At 54.2% G+C, this 18,036-nt stretch overlaps 1 protein-coding gene across 1 annotated transcript in view; it reads right to left on the bottom strand.

The window, feature by feature from the left end:
* The window catches only part of LOC311164706 (sodium/glucose cotransporter 2-like), a gene marked incomplete at both ends in the record, with an annotated part of 55,933 nt that extends 40,880 nt beyond the window's left edge, over window positions 1-15,053 (bottom strand). The window contains 8 exons of the mRNA XM_084224269.1: window positions 2,050-2,201; window positions 4,163-4,243; window positions 5,432-5,501; window positions 5,863-5,898; window positions 12,232-12,336; window positions 13,380-13,439; window positions 14,514-14,618; window positions 15,018-15,053. Coding sequence (XP_084080395.1) covers window positions 2,050-2,201; window positions 4,163-4,243; window positions 5,432-5,501; window positions 5,863-5,898; window positions 12,232-12,336; window positions 13,380-13,439; window positions 14,514-14,618; window positions 15,018-15,053 — 645 coding nt within the window. The remainder of the gene's footprint in view (window positions 1-2,049; window positions 2,202-4,162; window positions 4,244-5,431; window positions 5,502-5,862; window positions 5,899-12,231; window positions 12,337-13,379; window positions 13,440-14,513; window positions 14,619-15,017) is intronic.
* Window positions 15,054-18,036: the final 2,983 nt, after the last annotated feature.

Raw genomic sequence — 18,036 nt, forward strand, 5'->3', positions numbered from 1 at the left:
GTCCGTCCCAGTCCCACCTGGTTGGTGCACCAGTACCAGGCCGAGATGATGCCCAGCCCCAGCACCAGCCCGGGATCATTCCCAGTCCCTCCCAGTGTAACCCAGTCCATTCCCACTCCATCCCAGTATATCCCAGTATATCCCAGTCCATTCCCAGTCCCTCCCAGTACAAACCAGTACAAACCAGTCCCACCTGGTCAGTGCACCAGTACCAGGCCGAGATGATGCCCAGCCCCAGCACCAGCCCGGGATCATTCCCAGTCCCTCCCAGTCCATTCCCAGTATAACCCAGTGCCCCCATTCCCAGGTTTAGACCATTCCCAGTACAAACCAGTATAAACCAGTCCCACCTGGTCGGTGCACCAGTACCAGGCCGAGATGATGCCCAGCCCCAGCACCAGCCCGGGATCATTCCCAGTCCATTCCCAGTGTAACCCAGTACATTCCCACTCCATCCCAGTATATCCCAGTATAACCCAGTCCATTCCCAGTCCCTCCCAGTGTAACCCAGTCCATTCCCACTCCATCCCAGTATATCCCAGTCCATTCCCTGTCCCTCCCAGTCCCTCCCAGTATAAACCACTCCCACCTGGTCGGTGCACCAGTACCAGGCGGAGATGATGCCCAGCCCCAGCACCAGCCCGGGATCATTCCCAGTCACTCCCAGTCCATTCCCAGTGTAACCCAGTCCATTCCCACTCCATCCCAGTATAAACCAGTCCCTCCCAGTACAAACCAGTACAAACCAGTCCCACCTGGTCGGTGCACCAGTACCAGGCCGAGATGATGCCCAGCCCCAGCACCAGCCCGGGATCATTCCCAGTCACTCCCAGTCCATTCCCAGTGTAACCCAGTCCATTCCCAGTCCATTCCCACTCCATCCCAGTATAACCCAGTCCCTCCCAGTACAAACCAGTACAAACCAGTACAAACCAGTACAAACCAGTACAAACCAGTCCCACCTGGTTGGTGCACCAGTACCAGGCCGAGATGATGCCCAGCCCCAGCACCAGCCCGGGATCATTCCCAGTCCCTCCCAGTGTAACCCAGTCCATTCCCAGTATAACCCAGTGCCCCCATTCCCAGTTTTAGACGATTCCCAGTCCATTCCCAGTATAAACCAGTATATCCCTATCCCTCCCAGTATGTCCCAGTCCCACCTGGTCGGTGCACCAGTACCAGGCCGAGATGATGCCCAGCCCCAGCACCAGCCTGGGATCATTCCCAGTCCCTCCCAGTCCATTCCCAGTATAACCCAGTGCCCCCATTCCCAGGTTTAGACCATTCCCAGTACAAACCAGTACAAACCAGTCCCACCTGGTCGGTGCACCAGTACCAGGCCGAGATGATGCCCAGCCCCAGCACCAGCCCGGGATCATTCCCAGTCCCTCCCAGTGTAACCCAGTGTAACCCAGTCCCTCCCAGTCAATTCCCGGTATATCCCAGTATAAACCAGTCCCTCCCAGTACAAACCAGTACAAACCAGTCCCACCTGGTCGGTGCACCAGTACCAGGCCGAGATGATGCCCAGCCCCAGCACCAGCCCGGGATCATTCCCAGTATAACCCAGTGTAACCCAGTCCCTCCCAGTCAATTCCCGGTATATCCCAGTATATCCCAGTCCATTCCCAGTCCCTCCCAGTATAAACCAGTCCCACCTGGTCGGTGCACCAGTACCAGGCCGAGATGATGCCCAGCCCCAGCACCAGCCCGGGATCATTCCCAGTCCCTCCCAGTCCATTCCCACTGTAACCCAGTCCATTCCCACTCCATCCCAGTATAACCCAGTCCATTCCCAGTCCCTCCCAGTCCCTCCCAGTCCGTCCCAGTCCCACCTGGTCGGTGCACCAGTACCAGGCCGAGATGATGCCCAGCCCCAGCACCAGCCCAGGATTATTCCCAGTCCCTCCCAGTGTAACCCAATCCATTCCCACTCCATCCCAGTATATCCCAGTCCATTCCCAGTCCCTCCCAGTCCCTCCCAGTACAAACCAGTCCCACCTGGTCGGTGCACCAGTACCAGGCCGAGATGATGCCCAGCCCCAGCACCAGCCCGGGCCAGGGCAGGTCGCCGCTGCTCGGGTGCCTCAGCAGGTGGAAGGCGTCGGGCCGGGGGCGCCCGCAGGGCCCCGTGGAGTTGGGGGGCAGCGCCAGGGGGTAGCGCTCCAGCAGGCCCTGGTACCCCCCCACGGCGCCCAGCGCTGCGGGAAACCAGTATAAACCAGTATGAACCAGTATGAACCAGTATGAACTGGTATAAAGCAGTATAAAGTAGAATAAACCAATATAAACCAGTATGGACCAGTATGCACCAGTATGGGAGGTGGGACAATGGGTGGTGCCTCCTCCCGGAAATCAGTGTGGACCAGTATGGACCAGTATAAACCAGTACAGACCAGTATGAACCAGTATGAACCAGTATAAACCAGTAAAAAGCAGTATAAATTAGAATAGACCAATATAAACCAGTATGGACCAGTATGGACCAGTATGGACCAGTATGGGAGGTGTGACAATGGGTGGTGGCTCCTCCCAGTAAACAGTATGGACCAGTACAGACCAGTATAAACCAGTACAGACCAGTATAAACCAGTATGAACCAGTATGAACCGGTAAAAACCAGCATAAAGTAGAATAAACCAGTATAAAGTGGTATAAACCAGTATGGACCAGTATGGGAGGTTGGGGTGGGTTTGGAGAGTGGGTGGTGACTCCTCCTGGAAATCAGTGTGGACCAGTACAGACCAGTATAAACCAGTACAGACTAGTATAAACCAGTATGAACCAGTATGAACCGGTAAAAACCAGTATAAAGTAGAATAAACCAGTATAAAGTGGTATAAACCAGTATGGACCAGTATGGACCAGTATGGGGTTTGGACAATGGGTGGTGGCCCCTCCTAGTAACCAGTACGGACCAGTATGGACCAGTATAAACCAGTACAGACCAGTATAAACCAGTATGAACCGGTATGAACCGGTATGAACCGGTATGAACCAGTATAAATTAGAATAAACCAGTATAAGGTGGTATAAACCAGTATGGACCAGTATGGACCAGTATGGGGCTTGGACAATGGGTGGTGGCTCCTCCCAGTAACCAGTACGGACCAGTATGGACCAGTATAAACCAGTACAGACCAGTATAAACCAGTATGAACCAGTATAAACCAGTATAAAGCAGAAAAAATTAGAATAAACCAGTATAAAGTGGTATAAACCAGTATGGACCAGTATGGACCAGTATGGGGCTTGGACAACGGGTGGTGACTCCTCCCGGAAATCAGTGTGGACCAGTATGGACCAGTATAAACCAGTACAGACCAGTATAAACCAGTATGAACCAGTATAAACCAGTATGAACCAGTATGAACTGGTATAAAGCAGTATACATTAGAATAAACTAATATAAACCAGTATAAAGAGCTATAAACCAGTATAAACCAGTATGGGAGGTGGGACAGCAGGCCCTGGTACCCCCCCACAGCACCCAGCACTGCTGGAAACCATTATGGACCAGTATAAACCAGTATGAACCAGTATGAACCAGTAAAAACCAGTATAAAGTAGAATAAACCAGTATGAAGTGGTATAAACCAGTATGGACCAGTATGGGAGGTGGGGGTGGGTTTGGAGAGTGGGTGGTGACTCCTCCCAGTAACCAGTACAGACCAGTACAGACCAGTACGAACCAGTATGAACCAGTATGAACCGGTATAAATTAGAATAAACCAGTATAAAGTGGTATAAACCAGTATGGACCAGTATGGACCAGTATGGGAGGTGGGACAATGGGTGGTGCCTCCTCCCGGTAATCAGTGTGGACCAGTATGGACCAGTATAAACCAGTACAGACCAGTATAAACCAGTATGAACCAGTATAAACCAGTATAAAGCAGAAAAAATTAGAATAAACCAGTATAAAGTGGTGTAGACCAGTATGGACCAGTATGGACCAATCTAAACCAGTCTAAACCAGTCTAAACCAGTCCCTCCCAGTATAAACCAGTCTAAACCAGTCTAAACCAGTCTAAACCAGTCCCTCCCAGTATAAACCAGTCTAAACCAGTCCCTCCCAGTCCCTCCCAGTATAAACCAGTATAAACCAGTATAAACCAGTATAAACCAGTATAAACCAGTATAAACCAGTATAAACCAGTACCGTATCCGGCCAGCACGGAGGCGCCCGCGATGATGATCAGGGTCTGCACCAGGTCCGCGAACATCAGCGCCGTCAGCCCGCCTGGCCACGCCCACCGCGTTAGACCACGCCCACGCCCACACAGACCACGCCCACATCCACACAGACCACGCCCACACCCACTCAGGCCACGCCCTCACCCACCCAGGACAGATTAAACCACGCCCACCCCCCAAGCCACGCCCACAGCAGCCCAGATAGGATTAAGCCACGCCCAGCGGCCCTAAGCCACGCCCATTTCCATTAAAGCCACGCCCAGCCATCAGCCCACACCCAGCTCCATTAGACCACGCCCACAATCAACTGGCACCCATCGAGGCCACGCCCACCTATTCAAAGCCACGCCCAGATCCCCATAAAGCCGCACCCATAAAGAATTAGGCCACGCCCACAACACCAAAGCCACGCCCAGTCCTCTTTAGACCACACCCACCCAGTTAGGCCACACCCAGAGCCGGTTAAACCACACCCACAAAGCCAGTTAAGCTCCGCCCAGTCCCCTCCCAGTACAATCCCAGTTCCCTCCCAGTACAAACCAGTACAAACCAGTCCAAACCAGTACAAACCAGTACAAACCAGTACAAACCAGTACAAACCAGTACAGACCAGTACAGACCAGTACAGACCAGCCCCTCCCAGTCCAAACCAGTCCAAACCAGTCCAAACCAGTACAAACCAGTATAACCCTGCCCATTCCCAGTCCATCCCAGTACAAACCAGTACAAACCAGTACAACCCAACCCCTCCCAGTCCCTCCCAGTCCCTCCCAGTCCAATCCCAGTCCATCCCAGTACAAACCAGTACAAACCAGTACAGCCCAGCCCATTCCCGGCCCCTCCCAGCCCAAACCAGTCCAAACCAGTACAAACCAGTACAAACCAGTACAAACCAGTAACGGTGTAGAGCGCGGTGACGCCCAGCAGCGCCCCCACGGAGCCGTACAGGTCCAAGCCCAGCGCCTCCCAGTACAAACCAGTACAAACCAGTACAGCCCAGCCCATTCCCGGCCCCTCCCAGCGCATTCCCAGCCAAACCAGTACAAACCAGTACAAACCAGTACAAACCAGTAACGGTGTAGAGCGCGGTGACGCCCAGCAGCGCCCCCACGGAGACGTACAGGTCCCAGCCCAGCGCCTCCCAGTACAAACCAGTACAAACCAGTACAGCCCAGCCCATTCCCGGCCCCTCCCAGTGCATTCCCAGTCCAAACCAGTATAAACCAGTACAAACCAGTAACGGTGTAGAGCGCGGTGACGCCCAGCAGCGCCCCCACGGAGCCGTACAGGTCCCAGCCCAGCGCCTCCCAGTACAAACCAGTACAAACCAGTACAAACCAGTACAGCCCAGCCCATTCCCGGCCCCTCCCAGCGCATTCCCAGTACAAACCAGTACAAACCAGTACAAACCAGTAACGGTGTAGAGCGCGGTGACGCCCAGCAGCGCCCCCACGGAGCCGTACAGGTCCCAGCCCAGCGCCTCCCAGTACAAACCAGTACAAACCAGTACAGCCCAGCCCATTCCCGGCCCCTCCCGGCCCCTCCCAGTACAAACCAGCCCAAACCAGTACAAACCAGTATAAACCAGTACAAACCAGTAACGGTGTAGAGCGCGGTGACGCCCAGCAGCGCCCCCACGGAGCCGTACAGGTCCCAGCCCAGCGCCTCGCGGATGAACAGAGCGCCCGAGTACATGTCCACCTGCGGGGGGGAACTGGTTTGTACTGGTTTGGACTGGTTTGGACTGGGAGGGACAAGGAGGGACTGGGAATGGACTGGGATGGACTGGGAATGGACTGGTTTGGACTGGGAGGGAACTGGGTTATACTGGGAGGGATCTGGGAGGGACTGGAGATGGACTGGGATAAGCTGGGAGGTAACTGGGAGGGACTGGGAATGGACTGGGAGTGGACTGGGTTATACTGGGAGGGACTGGGATGGACTGGGAGGGACTGGGATGGACTGGGATGGACTGGGAATGGACTGGGATGGACTGGGATGGACTGGGAGGGACTGGGAAGGGACTGGGATATAATGGGTTATACTGGGATAGACTGGGAGGGGACTGGGAGGGACTGGGGGATACTGGGAGGGATCTGGGAGGGACTGGGATGGACTGGGATATACTGGGAATGGTCTGGGAGGGGACTGGGAGGGAACTGGGAGAGGAGTGGGAAGGACTGGGGGATACTGGGATGGACTGGGATGGACTGGGATGGACTGGTTTGGACTCGGAGGGAACTGGGTTATACTGGGAGGGACTGGGAGGGAATGGGAGGGACTGGGATGGACTGGGATATACTGGGTTATACTGGGATAGACTGGGAGTGGACTGGGAGGGACTGGGAGGGAACTGGGAGGGACTGGGGGATACTGGGATGGACTGGGATAAACTGGGAGGGAACTGGGAGGGACTGGAAGGGACTGGGGGATACTGGGATGGACTGGGATAAACTGGGCGGGAACTGGGAGGGGCTGAGAGGGACTGGGATGGACTGGGATATACTGGGATAGATTGGGAATGGACTGGGAGAGGACTGGGAGGGAACTGGGAGGCAACTGGGATGTACTGGGAGGGACTGGGATATACTGGGATGGACTGGGAGGTGCTGGGAGGGAACTGGGATGTACTGGGAGGGACTGGGAGGGACTGGGAGGGAACTGGGACAGACTGGGAGGAACTGGGATGAACTGCGATATACTGGGTTATACTGGGAATGGACTGGGAGGTGCTGGGAGGGAACTGGGTTATACTGGGAGGGAACTGGGAGGGACTGAGGGATACTGGGAGGGACTGGGAGGGGATTGGGATGAACTGGGAGGGAACTGGGAGGGACTGGGAGGGGACTGGAATGAACTGGGATATACTGGGTTATACTGGGAATGGACTGGGAAGGACTGGGAATGGACTGGGAGGGGATTGGGATGGACTGGGTTATACTGGGAGGGAACTGGGAGGGAACTGGGTCATACTGGGAGGGAACTGGGATGTACTGGGAGGGACTGGGATGAACTGGGAGGGACTGGGATGAACTGGGATATACTGGGTTATACTGGGATAGACTGGGAGTGGACTGGGAGTGGACTGGGTTATACTGGGAGGGAACTGGGTTATACTGGGAGGGATCTGGGAGGGACTGGGATGGACTGGGATGGACTGGGTTATACTGGGATAGACTGGGAGTGGACTGGGAGGGACTGGGATGGACTGGGAGGGACTGGGAGAGGACTGGGATAAACTGGGCGATACTGGGACGGAACTGGAAGGGACTGGGAGAGACTGGGAGGGACTGGGAGGGGACTGGAATGAACTGGGATATACTGGGTTATACTGGGAATGGACTGGGAGGGGATTGGGATGGAATTGGGTTATACTGGGAGGGACTGGGAGGGGAGTGGGAGGCGCTGGGAGGGAACTGGGATGTACTGGGGGATACTGGGAATGGACTGGGAGAGGACTGGGATAAACTGGGCGATACTGGGATGGAACTGGGAGGGAACTGGGAGGGAACTGGGAGGGACTGGGAGGGACTGGGAGGGACTGGGATATACTGGGTGGGCTGGGAATGGATTGCGAAGGGATACTGGTCTATACTGGTTTATACTGGGAGGGACTGGGAGGGGACTGGGGGGGTCCCTGTGGAATTGGAGTTCTCTCTCCGCTCCCAGTGTAAACCAGTATAAACCAGTATAAACCAGTATAAACGAGTATAAACCAGTATGAACCAATACAAACCAGTATGAACCAGTATAAACCAGTATAAATCAGTAAAAATTCATCCCAGTCCCTCCCAGTGCCTCCCAGTGCAAACCAGTACAAACCAATATAACCCAGTGCCCTCCCGGCCCCAAACCAGTCCAAACCAGTCCAAACCAGTACAAACCAGTCCAAACCAGTATAAACCAGTACCGAGATCTTGGTGCTGACGTAGAGGCCCAGGGACAGCAGCGCCAGGTAGAGCCGGATCCGCTCCCAGTGCAAACCAGTACAAACCAGTATAACCCAGTGCCCTCCCGGCCCCAAACCAGTCCAAACCAGTCCAAACCAGTCCAAACCAGTATAAACCAGTATAAACCAGTATAAACCAGTATAAACCAGTATAAACCAGTAAAAGTTCATCCCAGTCCCTCCCAGTGCCTCCCAGTGCAAACCAGTACAAACCAGTATAACCCAGTGCCCTCCCAGTGCCCTCCTGGACCCAAACCAGTCCAAACCAGTCCAAACCAGTACAAACCAGTATAAACCAGTCCAAACCAGTACAAACCAGTACCGAGATCTTGGTGCTGACGTAGAGGCCCAGGGACAGCAGCGCCAGGTAGAGCCGGATCCGCTCCCAGTGCAAACCAGTACAAACCAGTATAACCCAGTGCCCTCCCAGTGCCCTCCCGGCCCCAAACCAGTATAAACCAGTATAAACCAGTATAAACAAGTATAAACCAGTATAAACCAGTATAAACCAGTAAAAATTCATCCCAGTCTCTCCCAGTGCCTCCCAGTGCAAACCAGTACAAACCAGTATAACCCAGTGCCCTCCCAGCCCCAAACCAGTCCAAACCAGTCCAAACCAGTACAAACCAGTCCAAACCAGTATAAACCAGTACCGAGATCTTGGTGCTGACGTAGAGCCCCAGGGACAGCAGCGCCAGGTAGAGCCGGATCCGCTCCCAGTGCAAACCAGTACAAACCAGTATAACCCAGTGCCCTCCCGGCCCCAAACCAGTCCAAACCAGTCCAAACCAGTACAAACCAGTCCAAACCAGTACAAACCAGTATAAACCAGTACCGAGATCTTGGTGCTGACGTAGAGCCCCAGGGACAGCAGCGCCAGGTAGAGCCGGATCCGCTCCCAGTGCAAACCAGTACAAACCAGTATAACCCAGTGCCCTCCCAGTGCCCTCCCGGCCCCAAACCAGTCCAAACCAGTACAAACCAGTATAAACCAGTACAAACCAGTATAAACCAGTACCGAGATCTTGGTGCTGACGTAGAGCCCCAGGGACAGCAGCGCCAGGTAGAGCCGGATCCGCTCCCAGTGCAAACCAGTACAAACCAGTATAACCCAGTGCCCTCCCGGCCCCAAACCAGTCCAAACCAGTCCAAACCAGTCCAAACCAGTCCAAACCAGTACAAACCAGTACAAACCAGTACCGAGATCTTGGTGCTGACGTAGAGCCCCAGGGACAGCAGCGCCAGGTAGAGCCAGATCCGCTCCCAGTGCAAACCAGTACAAACCAGTATAACCCAGTGCCCTCCCGGCCCCAAACCAGTCCAAACCAGTATAAACCAGTACAAACCAGTATAAACCAGTACCGAGATCTTGGTGCTGACGTAGAGGCCCAGGGACAGCAGCGCCAGGTAGAGCCGGATCCGCTCCCAGTGCAAACCAGTACAAACCAGTATAACCCAGTGCCCTCCCAGTGCCCTCCCGGCCCCAAACCAGTATAAACCAGTATAAACCAGTATAAACAAGTATAAACCAGTATAAACCAGTATAAACCAGTAAAAATTCATCCCAGTCTCTCCCAGTGCCTCCCAGTGCAAACCAGTACAAACCAGTATAACCCAGTGCCCTCCCAGCCCCAAACCAGTCCAAACCAGTCCAAACCAGTACAAACCAGTCCAAACCAGTATAAACCAGTACCGAGATCTTGGTGCTGACGTAGAGCCCCAGGGACAGCAGCGCCAGGTAGAGCCGGATCCGCTCCCAGTGCAAACCAGTACAAACCAGTATAACCCAGTGCCCTCCCGGCCCCAAACCAGTCCAAACCAGTCCAAACCAGTACAAACCAGTCCAAACCAGTACAAACCAGTATAAACCAGTACCGAGATCTTGGTGCTGACGTAGAGCCCCAGGGACAGCAGCGCCAGGTAGAGCCGGATCCGCTCCCAGTGCAAACCAGTACAAACCAGTATAACCCAGTGCCCTCCCAGTGCCCTCCCGGCCCCAAACCAGTCCAAACCAGTACAAACCAGTATAAACCAGTACAAACCAGTATAAACCAGTACCGAGATCTTGGTGCTGACGTAGAGCCCCAGGGACAGCAGCGCCAGGTAGAGCCGGATCCGCTCCCAGTGCAAACCAGTACAAACCAGTATAACCCAGTGCCCTCCCGGCCCCAAACCAGTCCAAACCAGTCCAAACCAGTCCAAACCAGTCCAAACCAGTACAAACCAGTACAAACCAGTACCGAGATCTTGGTGCTGACGTAGAGCCCCAGGGACAGCAGCGCCAGGTAGAGCCAGATCCGCTCCCAGTGCAAACCAGTACAAACCAGTATAACCCAGTGCCCTCCCGGCCCCAAACCAGTCCAAACCAGTATAAACCAGTACAAACCAGTATAAACCAGTACCGAGATCTTGGTGCTGACGTAGAGGCCCAGGGACAGCAGCGCCAGGTAGAGCCGGATCCGCTCCCAGTGCAAACCAGTACACACCAGTATAACCCAGTGCCCTCCTGGCCCCAAACCAGTCCAAACCAGTCCAAACCAGTATAAACCAGTCCAAACCAGTACAAACCAGTATAAACCAGTACCGAGATCTTGGTGCTGACGTAGAGGCCCAGGGACAGCAGCGCCAGGTAGAGCCAGATCCGCTCCCAGTGCAAACCAGTACAAACCAGTATAACCCAGTGCCCTCCCGGCCCCAAACCAGTCCAAACCAGTCCAAACCAGTCCAAACCAGTATAAACCAGTATAAACCAGTATAAACCAGTAAAAATTCATCCCAGTCCCTCCCAGTGCCTCCCAGTGCAAACCAGTACAAACCAGTATAACCCAGTGCCCTCCTGGCCCCAAACCAGTCCAAACCAGTCCAAACCAGTATAAACCAGTATAAACCAGTACCGAGATCTTGGTGCTGACGTAGAGGCCCAGGGACAGCAGCGCCAGGTAGAGCCGGATCCGCTCCCAGTGCAAACCAGTACAAACCAGTATAACCCAGTGCCCTCCCGGCCCCAAACCAGTCCAAACCAGTCCAAACCAGTCCAAACCAGTACAAACCAGTATAAACCAGTACCGAGATCTTGGTGCTGACGTAGAGCCCCAGGGACAGCAGCGCCAGGTAGAGCCGGATCCGCTCCCAGTGCAAACCAGTACACACCAGTATAACCCAGTGCCCTCCTGGCCCCAAACCAGTCCAAACCAGTCCAAACCAGTCCAAACCAGTACAAACCAGTATAAACCAGTACAAACCAGTATAAACCAGTACCGAGATCTTGGTGCTGACGTAGAGCCCCAGGGACAGCAGCGCCAGGTAGAGCCGGATCCGCTCCCAGTGCAAACCAGTACACACCAGTATAACCCAGTGCCCTCCTGGCCCCAAACCAGTCCAAACCAGTCCAAACCAGTCCAAACCAGTCCAAACCAGTACAAACCAGTACAAACCAGTACCGAGATCTTGGTGCTGACGTAGAGGCCCAGGGACAGCAGTGCCAGGTAGAGCCGGATCCGCTCCCAGTGCAAACCAGTACAAACCAGTATAACCCAGTGCCCTCCCAGTGCCCTCCTGGACCCAAACCAGTCCAAACCAGTATAAACCAGTACAAACCAGTATAAACCAGTACCGAGATCTTGGTGCTGACGTAGAGCCCCAGGGACAGCAGCGCCAGGTAGAGCCGGATCCGCTCCCAGTGCAAACCAGTACAAACCAGTATAACCCAGTGCCCTCCCGGACCCAAACCAGTACAAACCAGTCCAAACCAGTACAAACCAGTATAAACCAGTATAAACCAGTAAAAATTCATCCCAGTCCCTCCCAGTGCCTCCCAGTGCAAACCAGTACAAACCAGTATAACCCAGTGCCCTCCCGGCCCCAAACCAGTCCAAACCAGTCCAAACCAGTCCAAACCAGTATAAACCAGTATAAACCAGTACCGAGATCTTGGTGCTGACGTAGAGGCCCAGGGACAGCAGCGCCAGGTAGAGCCGGATCCGCTCCCAGTGCAAACCAGTACAAACCAGTATAACCCAGTGCCCTCCCGGCCCCAAACCAGTCCAAACCAGTCCAAACCAGTCCAAACCAGTATAAACCAGTACCGAGATCTTGGTGCTGACGTAGAGCCCCAGGGACAGCAGCGCCAGGTAGAGCCGGATCCGCCCCCCCCCGAAGCGCCGGCCCAGGTACTCGGGCATGGTGCTCACCTGGACACGCCCACTTTAGGCCACGCCCACTTTAGGCCACGCCCACTGAGCGCACCTGTATGCGATCACGCTCGCCCCAGGCCACGCCCCGTTTGGGGTAAGCCACGCCCCTTCCCTGTCCCTCCCAGTATAACCCAGTCCCTCCCAGTTCCCTCCCAGTCCATCCCAGTCCATCCCAGTCCATCCCAGTCCATCCCAGTCCATCCCAGTCCATCCCAGTCCCATCCCAGTCCCATCCCAATCCCTCCCAGTATATCCCAGTATCCCCCAGTCCCTCCCAGTCCCTCCCAGTCACTCCCAGTTCCCTCCCAGTCCCTCCCAGTTCCCTCCCAGTCCATTCCCATTTCCCTCCCAGTATAAACCAGTATATCCCAGTCCCTACCAGTATAAACCAGTATAACCCAGCATATCCCAGTCCCTCCCAGTTCATCCCAGTTTATCCCAGTTCCCTCCCGGTATAAACCAGTATAACCCAGTCCACTCCCAGTATAACCCAGTCCAAACCAGTCCACTCCCAGTCCACACCAGTCCATCCCAATCCCCTCCCAGTCCCTCCCAGTTCATCCCAGTCCCTCCCAGTCCATTCCCAGTTTGTCCCAGTCTGTCCCACGCCCTCCCAGTATAACCCAGTCCCCTCCCAGTATAAACCAGTATCTCCCGCTCCATCCCAGTCCCTCCCAGTTCCTCCCAGTCCCTCCCAGTATATCCCAGTCCCTCCCAGTCCCCTCCCAGTCTGTCCCAGTTCCTCCCAGTCCATCCCAGTTCCCTCCCAGTCCCTCCCAGTCCCCTCCCAGTCCATCCCAGTTCCCTCCCAGTCCATCCCAGTCCCTCCCAGTCCATCCCAGTTCCCTCCCAGTCCCTCCCAGTCCCCTCCCAGTCCCTCCCAGTCCCTCCCAGTCCCTCCCAGTCCCTCCCAGTATATCCCAGTCCCTCCCAGTCCCTCCCAGTATATCCCAGTATATCCCAGTATATCCCAGTCCCTCCCAGTCCCTCCCAGTCCCTCCCAGTCCCTCCCAGTACATCCCAGTCCATCCCAGTCTCACCCCAGCTCTCAGGTAGATGGGTACGAACACCCAGCCCAGCAGCAGCACGATGAACATGCCCTGGGGGGAGGGGCTTGTCGCGATAGGGGCGGGGCCACCTCGCCATGGGGGCGGGGCCACCTCACCTTGGGGGCGGGGCCATCTCGCTATGGGGGCGGGGCCACCTCGCTATGGGGGCGGGGCCACCTCGCCTTGGGGGCGGGGCCAAGGCCCCACCAGGGGGCACTGTTCTATCGCGATAGGGTGGGGGGGGTGGGGATATCGCAATAGAGCCACCAGGGGGCGCAGTTATATCGCGATAGAACCAGCGAGGGGAGCTGTTAGGGGCTGCAATATCGCGATAGAAGCAGCGGGGGGCACTGTTAGGGGCTGCAATATCGCGATAGAACCACTGGGGGGAGCTGTTACGGGCACCAATATCGCGATAGAACCAGCGGGGGGCGCTCTTAGGGGCTGCAATATCGCGATAGAACCACTGGGGGGCGCTCTTAGGGGCTGCAATATCGCGATAGAACCACTGGGGGGCGCTCTTAGGGGCTGCAATATCGCGATAGAACCACTGGGGGGCGGTGTTAGGGGCTGCAATATCGCGATAGAACCACTGGGGGGAGCTGTTAGGGGCTGCAATATCGCGATAGAAGCACTGGGGGGCGCTGTTAGGGGCTGCAATATCGCGATAGAACCACTGGGGGAGCTCTTAGGGGCTGCAATATCGCGATAGATGCAGCGGGGGGCGCTGTTAGGGGCCGCAATATCGCGATAGAACCACTGGGGGGCGCTATTAGGGGCCCCAGTATCGCGATAGAACCACTGGGGGGAGCTCTTAGCGGCTGCAATATCGCGATAGAACCAGCGGGGGGAGCTGTTAGGGGCCGCAATATCGCGATAGAACCACTGGGGGCGCTCTTAGGAGCTGCAATATCGCGATAGAACCACTGGGGAGCTCTTAGGGGCTGCAATATCGCGATAGAACCAGTGGGGGGGGGTGCGATAGTGCGATATCCCACGATATCCCGCGATATCCCACGATATGCTGCGATATATGGCGATATCCTGCGATATATCGCGATATATCATGATATATCGCGGCCTATCGCGATATATCGTGACATATCGCGGCCTATCGGCACTCACGCTCCACTCGAATCCTCCCACGGCGATGCCGCCGGCCGCGCCCGTCCCCGCCAGCCCCACAAAGTGCCCGGAGCCGATGTTGCTGGCGAAGAGCGACGCCCCCACCTGGGGGGAGGGACAGGTGACCCCCGGGTGGTCATGTGACCCCAAAGTGACCCAGAAATGACCCCAGGTGACCCCAGAGTGACCCCCAGGTGACCCCAGAGTGACCCCCAGGTGACCCCAATGTGATCAGGTGACCCAGAAATGACCCCAGGTGACCCCAAAGTGACCCCCAGGTGGTCATGTGACCCCAAAGTGACCCCAGAGTGACCCTGGGACCCCCCCCCCAGGGGGCCTCCAGGTGGTCATGTGACCCCAAAGTGACCCCCCAAAGTGACGCCAAGTGACCCCAAAGTGACCCAGAGTGACCCCCAGGAGGTCATGTGACCCCAAAGTGACCCCCAGGTGACCTCAAGGTTGATCACGTGACCCAGAAATGACCCCAGGTGACCCCAGAGTGACCCTGGGACCTCCCCAGGTGACCCCCCAGGTGGTCATGTGACCCCAAAGTGACCCCAAAGTGACCCCCAGGTGACCCCAGGGTGATCACGTGACCCAGAAATGACCCCAGGTGACCCCCAGGTGGTCATGTGACCCCAAAGTGACCCAGAAATGACCCCAGGTGACCCCAGAGTGACCCCCAGGTGACCCCAAAGTGACCCCCCCCAGGTTATCCCCAGGAGGTCATGTGACTCCAAAGTGACCCCAAATGCCCCCCAGGTGACCCCAAGGTGATCATGTGACCCCAAAGTGACCCCAAAGTGACCCCCAGGTGACCTCAAGGTTGATCACGTGACCCAGAAATGACCCCAGGTATGACCTCAAAGTGACCCCAGGGTGATCAAGTGACCCCAAAGTGACCACAAAGTGACCCCAAGGTGATCACGTGACCCAGAAATGACCCCAGGTGACCCCAAAGTGACCCCCAGGTGACCTCAAGGTTGATCACGTGACCCCAAAGTGACCCCCAGGTGACCCCAAGGTGACCCCAAGGTGATCACGTGACCCAGAAATGACCCTCAGGTGACCCCACACGCCCCCCATTACAAACCAGTCCAAACCAGTATAACCCAGTATAACCCAGTATAACCCAGTATAGCCCAGTATAGCCCAGTATAACCCAGTATAACCCAGTATAACCCAGTATAACCCAGTATAATCCAGTATAACCCAGTATAACCCAGTATAGCCCAGTATAACCCAGTATAACCCAGTATAACCCAGTATAACCCAGTACAGCCCAGTATAACCCAGTATAACCCAGTATAACCCAGTATAGCCCAGTATAACCCAGTATAGCCCAGTATAACCCAGTATAACCCAGTATAACCCAGTATAGCCCAGTATAACCCAGTATAGCCCAGTATAACCCAGTATAGCCCAGTATAGCCCAGTATAACCCAGTATAACCCAGTATAGCCCAGTATAACCCAGTATAACCCAGTATAACCCAGTATAACCCAGTATAGCCCAGTATAGCCCAGTATAACCCAGTATAGCCCAGTATAACCCAGTATAACCCAGTATATCCCAGTATAACCCAGTATAGCCCAGTATAGCCCAGTATAACCCAGTATAACCCAGTATAACCCAGTATAACCCAGTATAGCCCAGTATAACCCAGTATAGCCCAGTATAACCCAGTATAGCCCAGTATAACCCAGTATAACCCAGTATAGCCCAGTATAGCCCAGTATAACCCAGTATAACCCAGTATATCCCAGTATAACCCAGTATAGCCCAGTATAGCCCAGTATAACCCAGTATAACCCAGTATAACCCAGTATAGCCCAGTATAGCCCAGTATAGCCCAGTATAGCCCAGTATAGCCCAGTATAGCCCAGTATAACCCAGTATAACCCAGTATAGCCCAGTATAGCCCAGTATAACCCAGTATAGCCCAGTATAACCCAGTATAACCCAGTATAACCCAGTATGGCCCAGTATAACCCAGTATAACCCAGTATAGCCCAGTATAACCCAGTATAACCCAGTATAACCCAGTATAGCCCAGTATAACCCAGTCCCTCCCAGTATAACCCAGTATAGCCCAGTATAGCCCAGTATAACCCAGTATAGCCCAGTATAACCCAGTATAACCCAGTATAGCCCAGTATAACCCAGTATAACCCAGTATAACCCAGTATAACCCAGTATAGCCCAGTATAACCCAGTATAGCCCAGTATAGCCCAGTATAGCCCAGTATAACCCAGTATAGCCCAGTATAACCCAGTATAGCCCAGTATAACCCAGTATAACCCAGTATAACCCAGTATAACCCAGTATAACCCAGTATAGCCCAGTATAACCCAGTATAGCCCAGTATAACCCAGTATAACCCAGTATAACCCAGTATAACCCAGTATAACCCAGTATAACCCAGTATAACCCAGCCCCTCCCAGTATAACCCAGTATAACCCAGTATAACCCAGTATAGCCCAGTATAGACCAGTATAACCCAGTATAACCCAGTATAGCCCAGTATAGCCCAGTATAACCCAGTATAGCCCAGTCCCTCCCAGTATAACCCAGTATAGCCCAGTATAACCCAGTATAACCCAGTATAGCCCAGTCCCTCCCAGTATAACCCAGTATAACCCAGTATAACCCAGTATAGCCCAGTATAACCCAGTATAACCCAGTATAGCCCAGTATAACCCAGTATAACCCAGTATAACCCAGTATAACCCAGTATAGCCCAGTATAACCCAGTATAACCCAGTATAGCCCAGTATAACCCAGTATAACCCAGTATAACCCAGTATAACCCAGTATAACCCAGTATAACCCAGTATAGCCCAGTATAACCCAGTATAACCCAGTATAGCCCAGTATAGCCCAGTATAACCCAGTATAACCCAGTATAGCCCAGTATAACCCAGTATAGCCCAGTATAGCCCAGTATAGCCCAGTATAGCCCAGTATAACCCAGTATAACCCAGTATAGCCCAGTATAACCCAGTATAGCCCAGTATAGCCCAGTATAACCCAGTCCCTCCCAGTATAACCCAGTATAGCCCAGTATAGCCCAGTATAACCCAGTCCCTCCAGTATAACCCAGTATAGCCCAGTATAGCCCAGTATAGCCCAGTATAACCCAGTATAACCCAGTATAACCCAGTATAGCCCAGTATAACCCAGTATAACCCAGTAACCCAGTATAGCCCAGTATAACCCAGTATAGCCCAGTATAACCCAGTATAACCCAGTATAGCCCAGTATAACCCAGTATAACCCAGTATAACCCAGTATAGCCCAGTATAACCCAGTATAACCCAGTATAGCCCAGTATAACCCAGTATAACCCAGTATAGCCCAGTATAACCCAGTATAACCCAGTATAAGCCCAGTATAACCCAGTATAGCCCAGTATAACCCAGTATAGCCCAGTATAACCCAGTATAACCCAGTATAGCCCAGTATAACCCAGTATAGCCCAGTATAACCCAGTATAGCCCCAGTATAGCCCAGTATAACCC

This window comes from Fringilla coelebs, assembly GCF_963513975.1.
Source record: "Fringilla coelebs genome assembly, chromosome: 35".
NCBI classification, from domain to species: Eukaryota; Metazoa; Chordata; class Aves; order Passeriformes; family Fringillidae; genus Fringilla; species Fringilla coelebs.